Source organism: Rhinolophus sinicus, linkage group LG02 (assembly GCF_036562045.2).
Source record: "Rhinolophus sinicus isolate RSC01 linkage group LG02, ASM3656204v1, whole genome shotgun sequence".
Lineage (NCBI taxonomy): Eukaryota > Metazoa > Chordata > Mammalia > Chiroptera > Rhinolophidae > Rhinolophus > Rhinolophus sinicus.
Window position 1 is genome coordinate 181,267,265 of NC_133752.1, and position 19,507 is coordinate 181,286,771.

The 19,507-nt window shown below is 44.7% G+C and overlaps 1 protein-coding gene across 11 annotated transcripts in view; it reads right to left on the reverse strand.

The window, feature by feature from the left end:
- Positions 1-374: 374 nt before the first annotated feature.
- ANKS1B (ankyrin repeat and sterile alpha motif domain containing 1B) overlaps positions 375-19,507 on the reverse strand; it is an 891,644-nt gene continuing 872,511 nt past the window's right edge. For 5 of the 11 annotated variants that reach the window (XR_012494067.1, XM_019732120.2, XM_019732116.2 and 2 more), the window contains 2 exons: positions 9,830-9,997; positions 375-2,253 (listed from right to left, as the gene is read on the reverse strand). Coding sequence is in view for 10 of the 11 variants with exons in the window: in XM_019732120.2 (XP_019587679.2) it covers positions 2,143-2,253; positions 9,830-9,997 (279 nt within the window). In the remaining variant the exon portion in view is untranslated. Of the gene's footprint in view, positions 2,270-9,829; positions 9,998-19,507 lie in introns of all 11 variants that reach the window. The other 6 variants (XM_074326203.1, XM_074326202.1, XM_019732131.2 and 3 more) reach the window with 2 other exon arrangements.

Consider the following 19,507-nt stretch of genomic DNA (forward strand, 5'->3'; position numbering starts at 1 on the left):
TTCAGGATGACATCCCCTGAACATAAGCCCTACTACGTCTTTTGGAGCAAAAATTAATATTAGACCCGGTCTTATTTTTGGGGAAACAATATAAAAGTGATCCCAGTTTGGTTGTCCTTCCTCTTTTAAAATTTTGCTTTTGGCAATTCCTCCTTTAATCTTTCAACAAAGACAGTGTGGTTTTGGGGCTGAAATTCAAACTTTAAAGGCCACTGTATCTTTCTCTATGGGTTGAATTTGGAAATGAGCAAATTTTCTCAATAATTTTGCCAGTTAAAAGATCCCTTTAGCTGTGAATGCTGAGAAGACTGGTGCTTTGGTTTTGTTCCTAAATGGAGGCAGGAAGGTGCTCACAGAACGATGCCAAGCACCAGTGGCTGTACAATTTACTTTTTATTTTGTGTGCTTTTTTATAGGATATAAATAATGACAAAAATTACAAAATTTATAACTGGAAGCCCAAGCATATTTACACATATGTTTCTGTTTCAGCAAAGTGACTATTTACTTTGCTCCTATACAATTTCCTTTTGGTACCATATATGTGTTATTTTACCTTCCATTTTAGTACATACATATCAACAGTGAATAGGCAAAATATATACAAGGAACTGTTCAGTTCAAGTAATTTAATATTGTATTAAAATTTTTCAACACTGAACTAAAACCATATACATTTGTCAGTTTGAAATAAAATTTAGTTATCCTCTCAAACTCACCAACTGATGAACATAACTGATAATCTCAGGTTTAAAATAATATTGGTTAATAAAAAAAAAACAACAACATTAAGACAATCCCACAATTTATCAATATCGCTATAGTGAACTTCAAAAGGATTCACAATATATGATTGGTTAGAACAATATACATTAAAATGTTATTTTTTTCTATAATGATATTGGTACTGTTTATATAATTTGACTACATAAATATACCTTATGGTATTTATCATACAAATACTCCACAGAGACATTAAAAAAATTAAAATGCCTTAAAGAAATGTAAGTAAATTTTATTTAATCAAATAGTAAGCAAACATTTATTTGTTTTTTTTTTCTTTCAAGAAAAGAGTTTTATTACTTTGGAATCTCTCTTTTTTTTTTTTTTGTATTTCTTTTTTTTCTAGAAAAAAAATTTTTTTTTGCAACAGAATTTTATTAACACCTTTCTCAAACAAGGTCTTGACAGCAGGAGCCCCCATTTATTTTTTTTAATATGTTCTTTAAAACACTGTGAGAATTTAAAAAAACAACAACAATCTTTTCAGGCTAATATGGCTGCATCAGCACTTTGGGCTGGACGCCGGTCTGCTTGGCCGAATCTCCTGCTCTGGTCCGAGTGTCATCAGTACTTAGCCAGGCCTGAGCCAGTCTTCTTGGTAGTAGCAGTAGAAATTTAGTTATTTGAAATGAAACCAGAAATATCCCTCACAACTAACCTAATTTTCTTATCAATGCATTAATGAAACATTCTTTTAGTAAAAATATTTAATACAAGACACATATTTCTGTGCATAATAAATTCCTCTGTTTTAAATCATTCGTAAATTGTGAATCAGTCCAGAGATGTAAAGGTTTTCTTTATCTGACATAATTGATTACATATAAAATCCACAAATATAGAAATTTGGAAGCAGGGTTTCCTGGTAACCATGGGGATGGTTTTGTCCTGTTGTATGAAAGGATACTCAGTGATGTCATCGTTTTACAGATGCTTTATGGGGGTTCTGATTCTACCTTTAAAACTGACAGTGAAAAACCCAAGATTTGTATACTTTTAGGCAGTATTAGAGATCCCCTGTACTTTTTTTTTTTTTTTAAAGGCGTTATCCCCAACTATAGCAAAGCAAGTGTTGGGGCCAAGTCACTAGAAATACCTTGGGTGGTGGCAGGGAGGGGAGTCAGCGAAAATCTCAACTCATGCCTCTCAGGGGTTACGGCTGGAAACTCTCAGTTGCACTTTCTGTCACTGGTACAGAAAGAACGTCCCCAGGAATGGCCAGCGGCATTTCGCCTGTGACAAGGCCACACAAACAGAGCAGTCTTCCTCCTGGGCTGGGTGGAAACGGAGGCGGGAAGGAAAGCCTGCTCCAGACTGCTCGGCGTGCAAGGCACCGCGAGGATGGGAGGACGGTGAGTATCAGAAAATCGTGGTCTCATACTTGGTATTAATTCCCCTCTTGGCTTCTTGTCCCGGCTCCACAATCCACGGCAGATTGGCCAGAGTCTTTTGCTCAGATGGGTCGATCTGCTTTAAAAGAGAAAGGCTGATGCCTGTTATGTGGTACCTGTACGGGGGCTCGGGCATGCATCCTAACACTGCTTGGAGACCAACACGCTGCCCTGGCAGGACTTCAGAGGTGTTGGTTGTGAGAATCATTTGTTCATTGTTTTGACAGCATTTATTACATGTGGACTGTGTGCAAGACACTGAAGAGGGGATGGTGAATGAGACAGGCCTTGCTGTCCAAGGCACACAGATGGGGAACAGACACAGAAATGTTTCAGTCCTGAGAAGTGGGCTAGGAGGGGGAAGCAAGGGTGCTCTGTGGGCACAGAGGGAGGCCACTGACCCCACATCAGGGAGCCAGGGGGGCTTCAGGAGGAGGTGAGACAGATTGTGCCACTCCCTGATGTGCAAGCCTCCAATGGTTTCCATCACAGAATGAACCCAAAGTCCTCAAGGTGACGTACGGTGGCCCTGCCCACCTGCCTTTCTGCATGCCAGCCACACCAGCCCCCTTGCTGCTCCCTGCATGCCAAGCCCACGGCCAGGGCCACTGTTTGCGTCAAATGTTCTGCTAGATGCTCTTCTCCAGGCACTTGCATGCTTTATACCCTAATGTCACTCAGGTTGCTGCGCAGACTGTCACCTCCTCACCCGTGTGCCCGTGCAAAACAGCTCCCCAGCTGTCCTGCTCTCCTCTTATTCGTTATAGTCCTCATGCCACACACATCATATCTGTTTACTTGTTCATCCTCCTCGCCAACGTATGCTCATGAAGGTGGGTTTTATCTGTTCTTTTCACTACTGTTTCTCCTGAACTTAGAAAAGCTCCTGGCAACCCAGTAATTTGGAGGCACACAATAAACACTTGTTGAATAGATAACTATTAAAAGAATGAGGTAATGTCTGAACAGAGAGCTGGAGGACAAGCAAGCGTTTGCTGGTGCAGGTAGGGGGAGAGGGACAGCATGTGTCAAGTCCCCAAGAGAGGAGAAGTGGCTGTCTGGGGCTGACAGACAGTTCACAGAGGGGGAGACCACTGAGGGTGAAGAGGTGAGGAGGGCCAGGTCTGGCTGAGCCTTGAACCAAAGTGAGCTGAACTATATATAATATGGTTAAAACCGCGTTAGCCCCCATGACACAAACAGGCCATTAGGGTAGGGCTTAAGCCATGAGCTCTTAGGAGGGGCCTGGGAGCTGCCTCATCCTTGGGTGTTCCACGTCTGCCCCGGCCCCCTGTCCTGCTGGGGAATGCTAGGCAAGCTTGCTGTGGAAGGCCTTCCCCTGGCCCTTCTCTGGCACTGAGCTTTGAAGCCTGCTGGAAGGTCGCAGGATCTGAGATCCGTGCTGTCGCCTACCTTCCAGTATGATCTGAATGCATCTCCACCAGGCTGGGGTCAGGGAGGAGGGGACTGTTCATAGGAACCACGGAATAGTTCTCAACAAGAAAACAACTGGAGCTGAGGGAAGTGGAACAGGGACAGCAGCTGAGGGGATGGGATGTTGAGGCCGTTAAAGCACCTCCGTATTATTCACTGTATGTTTTCATGTTTCTCAGTGAAGACTTGTAGAAGGCTCACTCAATGAGCACCCAACCCTTAGTGCTTTTCTGGCAGAAGACGGGGCCCAAAGTGACATCAGATGGAGGCACCTGCCACGAACAGATTTATCTGGCCCACATGAACAGGAATACAGTAGTCTAAGAGAAATCCCAAAGTATTCTGAAAATTCCTGGACATTTAACTTACATTTTTGTGGGTAAAGCTAGACAATAAACAAATTTCCGTTAATAAATGGTGCACAGAATTAAAAGCGGTTGATGGAGTCAGAGCGGAAATAAATGAAATACAAAAAAAAACACAAAAGATCAATGAAACTAAGAGATGGTTTTTTTGAAAAGATAAACAAAATTGAAAAACCACACTCATCAAGAAAAAAAGAGGACGCAAATAAACAAAATCAGAAATGAAAGAAGAAACGTGACAACAGACACCACAGAAATAAAAAAATTTCCCCCCTTTCGTCTGCCTTCCTCTCACCTCCCACTCCAGTTCAAGCTGTTGTTTCTCAGTCTAGTTGTGTAGGACACAGCTCCCTGGCCCATGCTGGTGTTATGAGCCTTGCACTCTCCCCGGCTGAGGTAGTCGGTCGACCCGGTTGTTGGTCGGCCACTCACAGCAGCTCACAGCAGCTCTCGCCGGCTGCCAGCCACTCACGATGGATGCCAGCCACTCACACTGGCCACCGGCCATTCCTGGCAGCACACGGTAGCCCACGGCAGCACACAGCAGCCTACGTCAGCTCATGCTGGCTGCCGGCCACTTATACTGGTCACCGGCCACTCATGGCAGCACATGGTAGCATATGGTAGCCCACGGCAGCTCTCGCCGGCTGCCGGCCGCTCACAATGGCTGCTGGCCACTCACGCTGGCCCTGGATGCTTATGGAGGCACACAGTTGCCCATGGCAGCACACAGTAACCCGTGGCAGCACTCAGCAGCTAATGCCAACCTCCGGCTGCTCACAGCAACCCAGCTCCAAGGAGAGCTGTTGTTCACAATCTTAGCTGTAGAGGGCGCAGCTCACTGGCCCATGTGGAAATCCAACCAGCAACCTCGGTGTTAGGAGTGCGGCACTGTAACCACATGAGCCACCAGGACTGACCAAATAAATAAAAAAATTAAAGAAAATACTATGAGCAACTATACGCCAACAAATTAGACAATCTGGAAAAAATGGATAAATTCCTAGAAGCATATAATCTTACATTGCTGAATCAAAAAGAAAGAAAATCTGAACAGATGGATTACTACCAATGAAATTGAATCGTAATCAACAAGCTCCCAACAAACAGAAGTCCTGGACCCGATGGCTTCACAGGTGAATTTTACCAAACATTAAAAAAAGAATTATCACCTATTCTCAAACTATTCCAAAAAATCCAGAAGGAGGGAAGGCTCCCAAGCTCATTTTATGAGGCCACTATTACTTTGATCCCCAAACCAGACAAAGACAGTACAAAAAAAGAAAACTATAGGCCAATATCCCTAATGAACACAGAGGCAAAAATCCTTAACAAAATATTAGGAAACTGAATTGAACAATACATTAAAAAGATCATGCACCATGATCAAGTGGGATTCATTCCTGGTATGCAAGGTTGGTTCAATATCTGCAAATCAAAGTGATACACTACATTAACAAAATGAAAAATATAAATCATGGTCATATCAATAGATGCAGAAAAGCATTTGACAAACTCCAGCATCGATTTATGATAAAAACTCTTAGCAAAGCGGGAATAGAGGGAACATATCTCAACATAATAAAGGCCATACATAATAAACCCACAGCTAACATCATATTCAATGGGGAAAAGCTAAACATATTCTCCTTAAGATCAGGAGATGCCCACTTTCACTCAGCATAGTGCTGGAAGTTCTAGCCACAGCAATCAGACAAGAAAAAGAAATAAAAGACATTCAAATTGGAAAGGAGGAAGTAAAATTGTCATTATTTGCAGATGACATGATACTATATATAGAGAACTCCAAAGATTCCACCAAAAAACTATTAGAACTGATAAATGAATTTAGTAAAACAGCAGGATACAAAATTATTCCGAAATCAGTTGCATTTGTATACACCAATAACAAACATCAGAAGGAGAAATTAAGAAAACAATTCCATTTACAATTGCTTCAAAAACAATAAATTTAACCAAGGAAGTAAAAGATGTGTATTCAGAAAATTATAAGACCTTAAAGAAGATACAAATAAATGGAAACACACACCATGCTTATGGATAGGAAGAATTAATATATTTAAAATGTCCATATTACCTAAGGCAATAGATAGATTCAATGGAATCCCTATTAAATTACCAATTACATGTTTCACAGAACTAGAACAAATAACCCTAAAATTTATATGGAACCATAAAAGACCCCAAATAGCCACAGCAATCTTGTGATACCTCCCACAGAAATAAGAACAAAGTGGGAGGTATCACACTACCTGACGTCAAATCATACTACAAGGCTATAGTAATCAAAGCAGCATGGCATTGGCATAAAAACAGACAAACAGATCAATGGAACAGAATAGAGAGCCCAGAAATAAATCCATGCCTATATGGTCATTTAATTTATGACAACTGAAGCAAGAATTTACATTGGGGTAAAGACAGTCTATTTAATAAATGGTGCTGGGAAAACAGATACATGCAAAAAAATGAAACTGGATCACCTTCTTATACCATATAAAAGAATAAACTCAAAATGGATTAAAGACTTAAATGTAAGACCTGAAACCATGAAACTCCTAGAAGAAAATATAGGAAGTAAATTCACAGACATTACCCTTAGTGATATTTTTACTGATACATCCCTTTGGGCAAGGGAGGCAAAAAACCCCCAAATAAATGTGCGATTACATCAAACTAAAAGTTTTTTCACAGCAAAGGGAACTATCAATAAAACAAAAGGCCATCCTACTGATGATATTTGCCAATGATATATCTGATAAGGGGTTAATATCCAAAATTTATTTAAAAAATTAACACCAAAAAACACAACCCAATTAAAAAATGGGCAGAGGACATGAAGAGACATTTCTCTAAAAAGGACATACAGATGGCAAACAGACATGATTAATCAACATCACTAATGATTAGAGAAATGCAAATAAAAAGCACAATGAGATACCACCTCACTCCTGTCAGAATGGCTATCATCAATAAGTCAACAAACAACAAGTGCTGGCGAGGATGTGGAGAAAAGGGAATCCTCGTGCACTGTTGGTGCGATTGCAGATTGGTGTAGCCACTATGGAAAACAGTATGGAGGTTCCTCAGAAAATTAAAAATGGAACTACCTTATGACCCAGCAATTCCATTCCTGGGTATTCATCCAAAGAAATCCAAAATACTAATTCAATTAATATACGCACTCCTATGTTTACTGCAGCACTATTCACAATAGCCAAGATATGGAAACAACTGAAATGTCCATCAATAGACGATTGGATAAAGAAACTGGTACATTTATACAATGGAGTATTACTCGGCCATATAAAAGAATGACATCTTACCATTTGCAACAACATGGATGGACCTAGAGAATATTATGCTAAGTGAAATAAGACTGAGGAAGACAAATACCATATGATCTCACTTACATGTGGAATCTAAAGAACAGAATAAACAAGCAAACAAAACAGAAATAGACTCAGAAATATAGAGGAAAAACCTGATGGTTGCTAGGTGGGCAGGGGGTGAGGATGGGAGAGAAGGTGAGGGGATTAGAAAGTACAAATTAGTAGTCACAAAATAGTCACGGGGATATGAAATACAGCATGGAGAATATAATCAATAATGTAACGATTAGGTAGGGTGTCAGATGGGCACTGGTCTTATCAGGGGGATCACTTCATAGACTGGTGATGCCTGACCAATGAGCTATACACCTGAAGCTGAAGTAGAATAATATTGAATGTCAACTATAATTATATATACTATATAGATATTCACGGGATGTAAAGCACAGCATAAGGAATATAGGCAATGGAAATGCAACAGCTATATAAGATGTCAGAGGGGTAGCAGATTGGGGGGAGGTTATCACCTTGTGAGGAATGTAAATGTCTATTACATTGTTTTGTACACCTGAAACTAATGAAAAAAAAAATAATAGCAGCTTAAAAAAAAAATATATATATATATATATATATAAATAAATAAAATAAAAGCGCTGATGGACTTGAGCATGACTGGGTATCTACCTCAGGTGGGGTGGTCCAGGAAAAGTGTTCGTGTACCTGAGAGCTGAATGACAAGCTGGAGTCAGCAGAAATTAGGGGGAGACTGTGCCAGGTGGAGGGAACAGCTGGGACAAAGGCCTCAGGTAGGCGTGAGCTTTGTCTGTTCCAGGAACAGGAAGGCCTGGGTGTCACAGAGGAGTGGGGTGGGAAACTAGGGCGGTGGTGCCATGATGTGAGCTCTGCTTTAAGATGCCCCTGGGTGCTGTGTGCGGGAAGGGAGGCTGCTGGGAGGTACTAGTCATTCTGGAGAGCAGCAGCGGTGGGAGAGGGTGAGGAGAGTGACAGCGGAAATGGAGAGGAGTGGATGGAGACCTGTTTCAGGGGTTGAGTGGATGGAATCTGCTCAGGGGTTGGCCATGGGTGAGGTGAAGACCAGCATCAAGGATGACTTCTGGATTTATGGCTTGAGCAACATGGTGAATGGTTATGCCGTTTGCTGAGCTGGCAAAGATCGGGAGCGAGAAACAGCTCAGGGGACAATCAAGAATTCTGTTGGGACATACTGAGTTTCAGATGTCTTAAATACCGAAGAACAAAGGGAGCACGTAAGTCTGGAGTGAGTCAGGACTGGGAGCCGGTGGGGCTGGTTAGGTGTGAGGTGGGGAGGGCCAAGGGGTCAGGACATGGTGCGTGAAGCAAAGATTTTCAGGGGATGTGCGGTTTCTGGTGACGATCGGCGATGAGGGGTGAGCACGGGCGTGGAGGGCTGATGCGGGGAGAGGAAAGATCCTGGGAATGAGCTGGCAAGGAACAGAGGGGCCAGGCACTGGAGGGACCATCCCATGGATGTTGAAGTCGCCAAGAATGGTGACAGACGTAGAAACCAAAAAGAAGATTGTCGACAAAAAGCTACATGGTCACAAAGGAAGGTGCCTCTCTGCGAACATTAACAATCCTACACTCCCCCGTGACCCTGGGGGACAAGAGGTGGTGGGGAGGAACAGAGAGTGACAGATGGAAGGATATGTGGTTGTGTGAGTGAGGCATCTGGGGGACGCCTGCCTGCCCCGAGTCCCAGCATTTCCAGGATGCCACAGCGCCGGCAGCTGGAGCAGAAACCAGATGGGAGGCCGGTTGGGAACCTTCCCACTTCTGGGTATTGCTACTACCAGAGGAGGCTGCTTTGAAATCATGAAAGTCTGTTAAGACAGGATGTCTGCAGAGCTTGTGGGAGGGCAGGGGAGGAAATTCCTGGAGGAAGGCAGGTGACAAGGAGGAGGGGCGGCACCTTCTGAACAGTCTCCACTGTGCAGGAAGCCTGAGGTGGGAGAGAGCACACAGGGCCGGGTACCTCGGTCTCTCCATGGGGGCAGCTCTGCTCTGACCTGCCCACAGCCTGTGCATCTTGCTTCCTCTAGCTGGACCCCGGGGACACCTTCACCGTGAACCTCTGCCAACCTCTGTTGGCCAGGGGCTTGTGAGAGGCTTTGTCCTCTAGTGGGATGGCAGCCAAAGCCTCTGGAATGTCATTGGTCCCAAGCTGGGACCTTCAGGAGAATCACCAAGGACAGCAGCAGCCCCCAGTCCCCCTCCCAGGGTTGCCACAGATGACAAAGTGGAACTTTCTTGGGAGCCTCTAGGTTCAGGCAGAGGGTCCCCCAGTCTTTTCAGGAACTAGGCTGAGCAGAGGGTGGACGCATGCCGGGAGGAGGCCAAGGAAATGGAAAAGAAGGGCAGGCCCTGGATTCTAACCGGTACCCACACCCCGCAAGGGCCGGGTGAGCAGCCCCCTTTCCCTCCCCTTCAAGGTTTTCAGAACATCTGTATCTTTTCTACTTACCACTGACTTGCGAATGCTAACGCGGGGCTTGGGGATGGGCTTGGAGGGTTTGTTTTCAAAGCTTTCTGGAAGTGTGGAGGAATGTCCCCCTTTCCTTGCTTGTAGTGCGAGCTGGTAAGCGACTTCAAATGCCTGTCCCAGTGTTAGGATGATTTCGTAGGCTAAGTTCTGCAAGAGAAGAGAGACAGCGTTTACTACAGCACACTGCAGACCAGAACGAGTCCAGCGACTGAGGAACACCGTGGGAGGTGAACCAGTGAAGACCTTGAACTGCTCCACGTGACGTGGCAGTGAGTCAGCGGAATTCTGTGCGAAAAGGACACTCCAAGTCCTATGTCAGGTCTGTCTATGCGAGGCATTAGTCACTGACACGACACACTTGCTTATAGCCACGCAAAGGAGCGGACTCCCCACTTCTCTCCATGGGGAACAGGGCCCCCACCCCGGCCCAGGAGCCCACTCCATTAGAACCCCCCACAGGCAGCTGCTTGCTCCCCAGGCCTTGGAAGGAAAGGGGTTACTCCGGCGGGCTGCTGAATCCTGGGTGCAACTCAACCATGCCTGTGAGGACAATCCCACACACTCCACGGGAGGTGTTCCTCAGAAGTTTGGGTCTTTTTACCTCAAACATCTGTGAGTCAGTGAACATCTCTGAAACACAATCAAAATCTAATTTAGGCAGAGGGGAGAGGCATTAGTCATGCTGGTGTGGTGTCTCACAGTTACAGCAGCGAGCATGCAAACAGCCAATTATCCATCTATTTCTTGAGGCGTTTGCTCTCCCTGTGGGTCCACGCCATATTTTATCATCAAATCAGCAAGAGACAGGAGATCCTGTCAGGCCTGAATGCCAAGCCAAGCAGTGCCTGGGAGAAAGGTTGTTTTCTTCAGACCTTCAATCACTCCCCTCAAGACGGCTTCTAGCTTTCTTTTCTTTTCTCCAGATGCGAATCTTTATTTCTGCCTTCTCTTCCCAGCCCAGCTCCTCCGTCTTCTCTCACTGAGAACACATGACTTTGTCTGGCCCCAAGGAGGCAGGGTCTTGACAACATCCCCTGCTGTCACGGCACATTCGAAGTGGACGCCTACTGGTCACAGAGCAGGTGCGGTCTGTCCCAACTTTTCATTCTGATGAGTGTCTGTTTATAGTTTTTCAAACCCACAGAAAGAGCATTCTGATTATGCTGATTTTCCACCTATGCCCTCTCCCCCAGGACTAACTGAATTCCCAGGATTCTCAGGAGGACTGTTTGGGATGGATCCCACTTGACAAAGGTGGAGCAGGAGGTACAAGATGGCCTTCAGAGGCCACATGGCAGAGGCCCATGGGCTTCTAGGCCAACCACGTTTCAGATCAATATCAGACTGACATGGTCTTAGACCCAAGCAGGGACATGCTGCTGAGCATGACAGTTGGTTTGACAGATGACAATGTGTGTTCTCCTTTGAGCTACTTGTTGAGACATAATGGCCCCACAAGACGGATATGTGCTTGCTGGAGACAGCAAACCTCGCAGAGCCAGCCGAGCACTTCCCGAAATGAACACTGAGCCCGTATTTGCCTCCAAGGATGAGTCAGACTAGTAAATTAGCAACGCACCAACAAATGATAGTGGAGGAGGGCTGGCAGACAGCTCTGGCCATCACTGCACAAAGAGGGCTGAGCCCTGTGACTGCCTACACTCGGCACTCACATCCTGGTCAGCTTTGCCTCCTTGTGTGCGATGGGTCCCCTCTGAAAGGCAGGCAGGGCTTCTGACTTCTGGGGGCTTCTGACTTCTGCAGCCTCCACATGAGGCTGTGGGCTCTTGGTCTTGGTCACCATTACCATGGAGACGCTTGGTCTCCATCTGTCAGGGGTAGGGACCAGGTATTCGTGCTCTGGGTGGGCAACTGGACTAAGGGAAACATGACAGATTCAGTGATTCTACACCATGTGGCTTTTAGATGCTGGGACAGTGGAGCTTCATGACTGTGAATTCCTTTATAATTAACCTAAAAAACAAGATCCTGAAAGTGAGATTTACTTAAAACGCCAGTGTCTTCCGACGAAAGTCGAAGATGCTCATTTGAGCAAGTGCGATTTTTCACATGGCTGTTATAGGAAGCCTGGAGGGTTTGAAAGGTACTGGGTTAGAAGCTCTGCCCCTTCATTTTTAATTAGTTCCTGGTGTCTGGAAAATAATCAAATAAGACACAGAGACCAGACTGTGGGACTGAGGTTTCCTGCCAAATGGCTTCTCCTACTTTGGCTTGCATTCTCCTTGAAGTGTTGCTTTCGGTTTTATTTTAGAATGCTTTGCTTTGCAGAGTTCTTTTATGATTACGTATAGGAAAGAGTTGGACATTGTTACCTTTCCTACGCTTTCTGCCACCTCGATATTTGAGGAATGGATTCTGGATGTCAGAGGAGGCCCCTGGGCACGAGCTGCAGGGAGCAGCTGGTTGCTGATGGGGATTTTGCATGCTGTGCAACCAGCCCCCACTTGTCAGATGGGACCTGAGGACACACATTTGAACCGGGAGGACGGTTCATTTCTCCTGCCTCTCCTTAGTAACAGCCCAACTGTTTAAAACGAGAGAGTTGTTATTATGAGAGCAGGAGTCTCTACTGGGACAAGGCGAAAGATAATATTGCAATATCAGACAGGCTTAGGTGACAAGCCCTTGCTTGTCCTTCGAGCCAGGCTTGCCAACCCCAACGATAATGGCTGGCACTGCACAGCCAGTGACAACGTTCACAATGCCTGAAAGCCCAACGCGTCTCTGCCTTCCATATATTATCGTTGCTACTGTAAGGAGGCCAGAGCCTGAGACTGTGCCTGAGACACGGAAGGCACTCAGGAGATGCTTGCTGAGTGAATGAACAGCCAAATGACAAACTGGAGTAATAACACTACTAAGTTATTACTAGGTAGTATTCCTACTATAAAGTAAGGACCCAACAGATATCAGGCGTTCTGCCAAGCATTAAATTTATCTCACTTAAGTCTCACCATAACCATATGAAGTAGAGTATTATTATCCTCACTTTATAGATAAGGAAATTGAGGCTCAGAGAGGTTAAGTAATTTGCCTGACCTCACAGAGCTAGAAAGTTACCTAGCTGTGATATGAACCAGTATTTGTAACTCAAAGCTCAAGGTCTTAACTCTACCTGGGTGTGGCAGCTTGTCTCCAAGATGGCCACCATCATTTCTTCCCCTCCCTGTACATGCCACATTCCCTGTTGAGCATCTCCTCGAATCTGGATTGGTTTTAGTGACTTTCCCGATAGTAGAATGTGGCAGAAATGACATGCTGGGACTCCTAAGATTAGACTGCAAGGGGCCTTGCAGCTTCCACCTGGGCCTCTTGTGACACTTACTCTGAGGAAACCAGCCATGCATAAAAAGTGTGACCCCGAGATGACCACGCTATGAGGAGGTCCAGGCTGGCCACAGGGAGAGGCACCCTGGAGAGAAACAGCAGTTGAAGCCAGTCCAGCCCAGGCTCCAGATACGGAGTGAAAGGAGTCATCCTGGACATTCGAGCTCCAGGAGACGCCACATAGAGAGGACCCAAGACTCAGACAGATGGCCCTAGTTGAGCCGTCCCTGCATCTGCAGCCATCTGAGTCCCACCATTGGAGACCCAGGATATTGTCGAGCGGAGAAGAGCAGAACTGCCATGTTCTGGCCCAATTCCTGACTCACAGAATCGCAGACAGATTAGCATGGATGTTGTTTTACGCCACCCAGTTTTGGGGTGGCTTGTTAAGCAATGACAGATAACAGGAACACCGTGCGATGCTGAAGAAGGCCGGCTGGACCCTTATTCAGGCAGGAGGAGGAACTGCCGGCCTTCGAGCTGGGATGGACAGTACACAGTCGCAGGAGGCCAATTCTGCGGCTACCGCTCCAGCTTGGCCAGGCGGAAGTAGCTGCTGCCTCGACCCTTCCTGGTCACAGGTCACAGTGAGCGCTAAGGTGTCCCTTCACCCACCAGCCCAAACCACAGAATGGGAATGTCCTTTTAAGTCAGCACAACCACACTCTCATGTCTACTTCCTACCTGCCTAGGGCACACATTCAAACTCACTGCGCTCTACTCTCACTACTCACCTCTCTGAAATGCTGTAACCCGGAGTCTCTGACCTTGGCATCTCTGCCCCTCCAAGCTTATTGGAAAATACCTGGCTTGGCCTTTCAGGAATGAATCTCTTTCTGGCAGTTGGCGTTGAGTATTTTCCACCTTACTAGACCATTAATGAAAGAACGTGGCCCCTGGTGTCCGTGCGTGGGTGTTTGGTGCAGTGTGTGTGGGGGGGGTGGCTACTGGGAAGAGCATGCTCTGAGTTTCATTATCTTAAATTGGGGATAATAACACCGGCAGTACCCACCTTACTGGATTGTTTTGAGAGCCACTCAGAATAACAGTTAACCCAATGACAACGCCAGCTAACATTTATTATTCACTATGCGCCATCACCTTCAGTGACGTGAAGATGATGGCAGGGATGCAGGCTACACTCCCTTTCCAGCAGAGGCTCTTTGGGGTGTAGTCAGGAAGTCCCAATTCAATGGGGACAACTGCCCAGGGGGCATATCCTGCTCTCTGAAGGCTTGCCCTCCCTCCCCAACGGAGTTTGATCTGTGGATTAAGAATTGCTACATTAGAGGGAACTGAGGAGACATCCTACTTTAAGGATAGACCCAAACTGTAATCCAGGGATGCAAAATTCTTTTTCTTATCCGAACTGGAGACAAGTGCAGGCAGCTTGTATTTCCTACAGGCCCCTTAGGACAGTCAGGACTGCAACTGAGCCTCATCACGGATGTGTGCTGAGTCCCTGGTGCCTGGCCCATGCACAAGTGCTCACTGAATGCTGTGGGGCAGGGGAGGCTCATGGAGAGACACAGAGACATCCCCCATTGTCCTCCTGTATCCTAGTCACAGGCTGTACCCGTCACACTCATCACTTTGGTGTTAGGAAATCTGCAGCACAGAATGTGGGCAATCTCCCCTAGGAAAACCTCTGACCACCCGGATACTTAATTTATATTAACCAGCACATCGCTAGGATTATTCTGTGTTGGAAACTGTGAAAATCTTTTTGGCTCAAGGGTTCAGCAGCCTATTTGCAAGAATAATCATTATACTGTTCAAATTTTTCATTAATAGGGGAATGATTAAGTATACAGATCCTTGTGGTGGAACACCAGGTAGCCATTTAAAATGAAAATGGAGTTGTTTAAAAAAAACTAGCTAAAAGACTGTAAAAATATATGTACACATACGTACATGGATGGTATCTGTCTGTGTGCATAGAAAACAGGGATGTTATATACCAAAATGTTATTAGTAGTTATTATTGAGTGCTCAGATCACGGATGGTTTTTCTCTTCTTTATACTTTGTCTGTTTTGGATTTTATTCAAACGAAGATGAATTATTTTACAGTCGTAAAAAATAACAAGCTTTTGAAAATGGTGGAGTAGTAAATGCTGTGCCTGCCTCACCCCATGAACACATCAAAATTACAACTAAATTATAGAATAATCAACTTGGAGAACCATCTGAAGTCTAGCTGAAAAGAAGTTTTATAACTAATGACATAACGAAGCCATGCTGAGACTGGAGCGGCAGAGACGTGAAACAGGCTAGTTCCAAACCTCTGTGTGATGGGTAAAAATTGGGAGGGATACCTCGGCCACCCAGCATTGTTCACCCAGGATGAACAAGGGATCCCAGCCCCCCACACCAGGCTCCTCAGCTTGGAGTACTCGTGCCAGGAAGAGGAGCCCCTATAATATTTGGCTGTGAAAAACAGTGGGGATTCCGACCATCCAGGTGGGATGGAAGGCTGCGGGAAACCCAGACATCCTCTTAAAGTGCCCGAGGACAGACTCACTAGCTTGCAGGCACTCACCCTGGGCTCCAGTGGTGACTTCAGGGTGTGTGCCAGAGGCATAGGGGGCAGACTGAGGTGTGTGGCCTTAGGCGAGCGCTGGAGGACAGTCACCATTTTGCCTGAGTGGGGTCTTCCTCCCATGCAGCCAGCAGGCGTGCACCTTGTTTCCTGTGTTGAGCCCACCCCCTACGCTTATGGCCAAATCTGAATCTAATAGGTCTGGTGAGCTCTAGAGCTCTGCCCTGCTGACTCACGGAGACCTGGCCTCACCTAACTTCATACTGCATGAAGCTTTATCAGTGGCAGAACCTTATGGGAGCCAGCAACCGGCAGCAGGTGTCCAGCTGTCCTGACTTTTTGTGGAGCTACCCCAGACCCGGTACTGGTGGCCGCCATCCTTGGTTCACAGTAAGGCCTCTCCCACGCACCTCCAAGTTTAGCACAGGTAGCAACTAACCATGGATTGCTCTGTAGCTTGTACGAGGTAGTTCCGGGTTGATCACAGGCAGTTGCTGACCTGGGCCAGAACCTGAGCCCCTCCCAAGAGGCCCAGAACCAGCATACATGGAGGTTGGCTTCAGACCATAGCAGAGCACTGCCCAATTAACCCAACAAGTGACACACAAAAGAATGGTCTCAACAGGCACCACAGCCTGCTGAGGTGAATTCCACTCAGTCGGATAAGCCCCCCCCACAGCAGCTGTAAGCTGTGGATGTCGCCAAACCCCACAGTCAGTCATCCTGAGGGTGAATCCCACCCACTGAAGTGCCAATAGCAAGCAAGGCTCAAATATAACAGAAGGGAACGCACAACCCATAAGGGACACTCCTGGAGCACCCAGCACAGGTGACCAGGGAGACTTTGCCACTGGGCCCCACAGGGCACCTACTACATAAAGCCACCCAGCAAAAGACTGGGAGACATAGGAGATCTACCTAATACATAGAAGCAAACACAGAAAGGAGGCCATAATGAGGAGACAAAGAAACACATCCCAAATGAAAGAACAGGAGAAAACTACAGAAAAAAACTAAACAAAATAGAGACAAGCAGCTTACCAGAGATAGAGTTCAAAACACTGGTTATAAAGATGCTCAAGGAACTTAGTGAGAACTTCAACAAAGAGATTGCAAGCATAAAAATAGACACAGAAACTATAAAAAGGAACCAATTCGAAGTGAAGAATACAATAACCAAAATGAAGAATGCACTAGAAGGAATCACCAGCAAAGTAGATAAAGCAGAGGACTGAATCAGTGATTTGGAAGACAAAGTAGCAGAAAACACCCAGTTGAAATAGCAAAAGGAAGAAAGAATTTAAAAAATAATTAGGATAGTTTAAGAGACCTCTGGGACAACATCAAGCATAACAACATTTGCATCATAGGGGTACCAGACAGGGAAGAAAGAAAGCAAGGGATTTGAGAATGTATTTGAAGAAATAATGACTGAAAACTTTCCTAGATATACAAGTCCAGGAAGCACAGAGAGTTCCATACAGGATGAACCTAAAAAGGCCCACACCTAGACACATTTTAATTAAAATGGCAAAGACATAATTTTAAAGGCAACTAGTAACTTATAAGGGAGCTCCCATAAAATTGTCAGCTGATTTCTCAACAGAAACTTTACAGGCCAGAAGGGATTGGCAAGAAATATTCAAAGTGATGAAAAACAAGGATCTATAACCAAGAGTACTCTAACCAGCAAGGCTATGATTTAGAATCCAAGGACAGACAAAGAGCTTCCCAGACAAGAAAAAGCTAAAGGAGCTCATCACTACCAAATCAGTATTACAAGGAATGTTAGAGGGACCTCTTTAAGACCAAAAAAAGAGAATAAAATGGTAATAACTACAAATCTATTAACAATCACTTTCAATGTAACTGGATTAAATGTTCCGATCAAAAAAATAGAGTGGCTGAATGGATGAGAAAACAAAACCCTTACATATGCTGCCTGCAAGAGACTCACCTCAGATTGAAACACACACACAGACAAAGTTATTTCATGAAAAAGGAAATGAAAAAAAAAAAAAGCTGGGTAGGAATACTTATACCAGACAAAATAGACTTTAAAACAAAGGCTATAAAAAAGAGACAAAGAAGGACCCAGTAATCCCACTTCTGGGTATTTCTCCAAAGAAACCCAAGCTACTTCTAGGGAACGTGTGCATCCATATGTTCATTGCAGCATTGTTTATAATGGCCAAGAAGTGGAGGCAGCCTGGGTGTCTGTCAATGGAAGAATGTTTAAAGAAGAGGTGGTATAGATATAGATATAGATATAGATATATACACACACACAATGGAATATTGCTCGGCCATGGAAGGGAATGTGTTCTTGCCATCTGTGGAGGCAAGGATGGACCTGGAGGGTATTGTGGTAAGTGGAGTGTCAGAGAAAGAAAGACAGATGCAATGTGGTTTCACTTATATGTGGAATCTAAAGAACAAAATAAACAAACAAAACAAAACCCCACTCATAGATACAAAAAACATTTTGATGGTTTACAAATGGGGGGGGTGAGGGGGTGGTTGAAAAACGGGAAGGGATTAAGAAGTACAAATTGGTTGTTACAAAGTACTCATGGGGATGTAGGGTATAGCATAAGGAATATAGTCAAGCATATTGTAATAACTACGTATGGTGTCAGATGGGTACTAGATTTATCGGAGTGATAGATGGGAGAGAGGTTGGGGGAAAGGGTGAAAAAGGTGAAAGGATTTGGAAGTATAAATTGGTAGTTATAAAACAGTCATAAGGATGTAAAGTAAACATAGGGAATATAGTCAATAATATGGTAATAACTATGTATAATGCCAGGTGGTACTACAGTAGCCAGGGGAATCACTTCTTAAATTATATAAATGTCTAACCACTATGCTGTACACCTGAAATTAATATAAAATAATATTGAATGTTAAGTGTAATTGAAAAATTTTTAAAAAGCGGGAAAAAGGTGAAGGGGAATAAAAGGTTCAAATTTCCAGGTATAAAACAAATAAGTTATGGGGATGTAATATACAGCGTGGGGAATATAGTCAATAATATTGTGATAGCGTGGTACAGTGTCAGATGGTTGCTGGACTAATCATGGTGATCACTTCTTTAGGTATATAAATGTTGAACAACTATGGTGTACCCCTGAAACTGATAACAATGTTGTATATTAACTATATTTTTTAAATACTCAAAAAAATAACAAGCTTTACCATTTTGATAATTAAAAGCAAGACAAAATCTTCTAGCTCAAAATAATCTTATTCATCCTTTATCTGTCACCTTGGGGTTCTGAGTGTCTTTTCATTCTTTGGCAGTAAGGGCTAGAAACTGTTTTCGTGGCAAAATCCAGGCGCATTTGCAGGTGTTACTGTGGCTCACCTGCTCACCTCCGTGTACCAGCAGACTGGCCGTCCATCTGGCCAGGAATCTTGTTTATTTAGGCCCTTCTGTTTTTCACACTGGATGGCAATTCTAACATCTGCTCAGTTGAGTTTTATTATACCCAGCTTTTCTTTTATCCTGGAACCCCAGTACCTCTACTCCAAGGACTGAGCAAAGAGTCGAACCTTCTCCTGTGTAACACCCCTCAAGCCCAGATGGAAATGTTGTCTGTGGACATTACCTTACGGACATGCAGTCAATCCACCCTTGTAACTGTGATAGGTTTGATCCCTGCACCAAGTCAGACCACCTGTGAACTTGAACCACATTCTATTTCCTCTCGTAGTTATGACAAAGCAGTTGGAGCAGCAACGACCACATGACATTGCTCACTACAT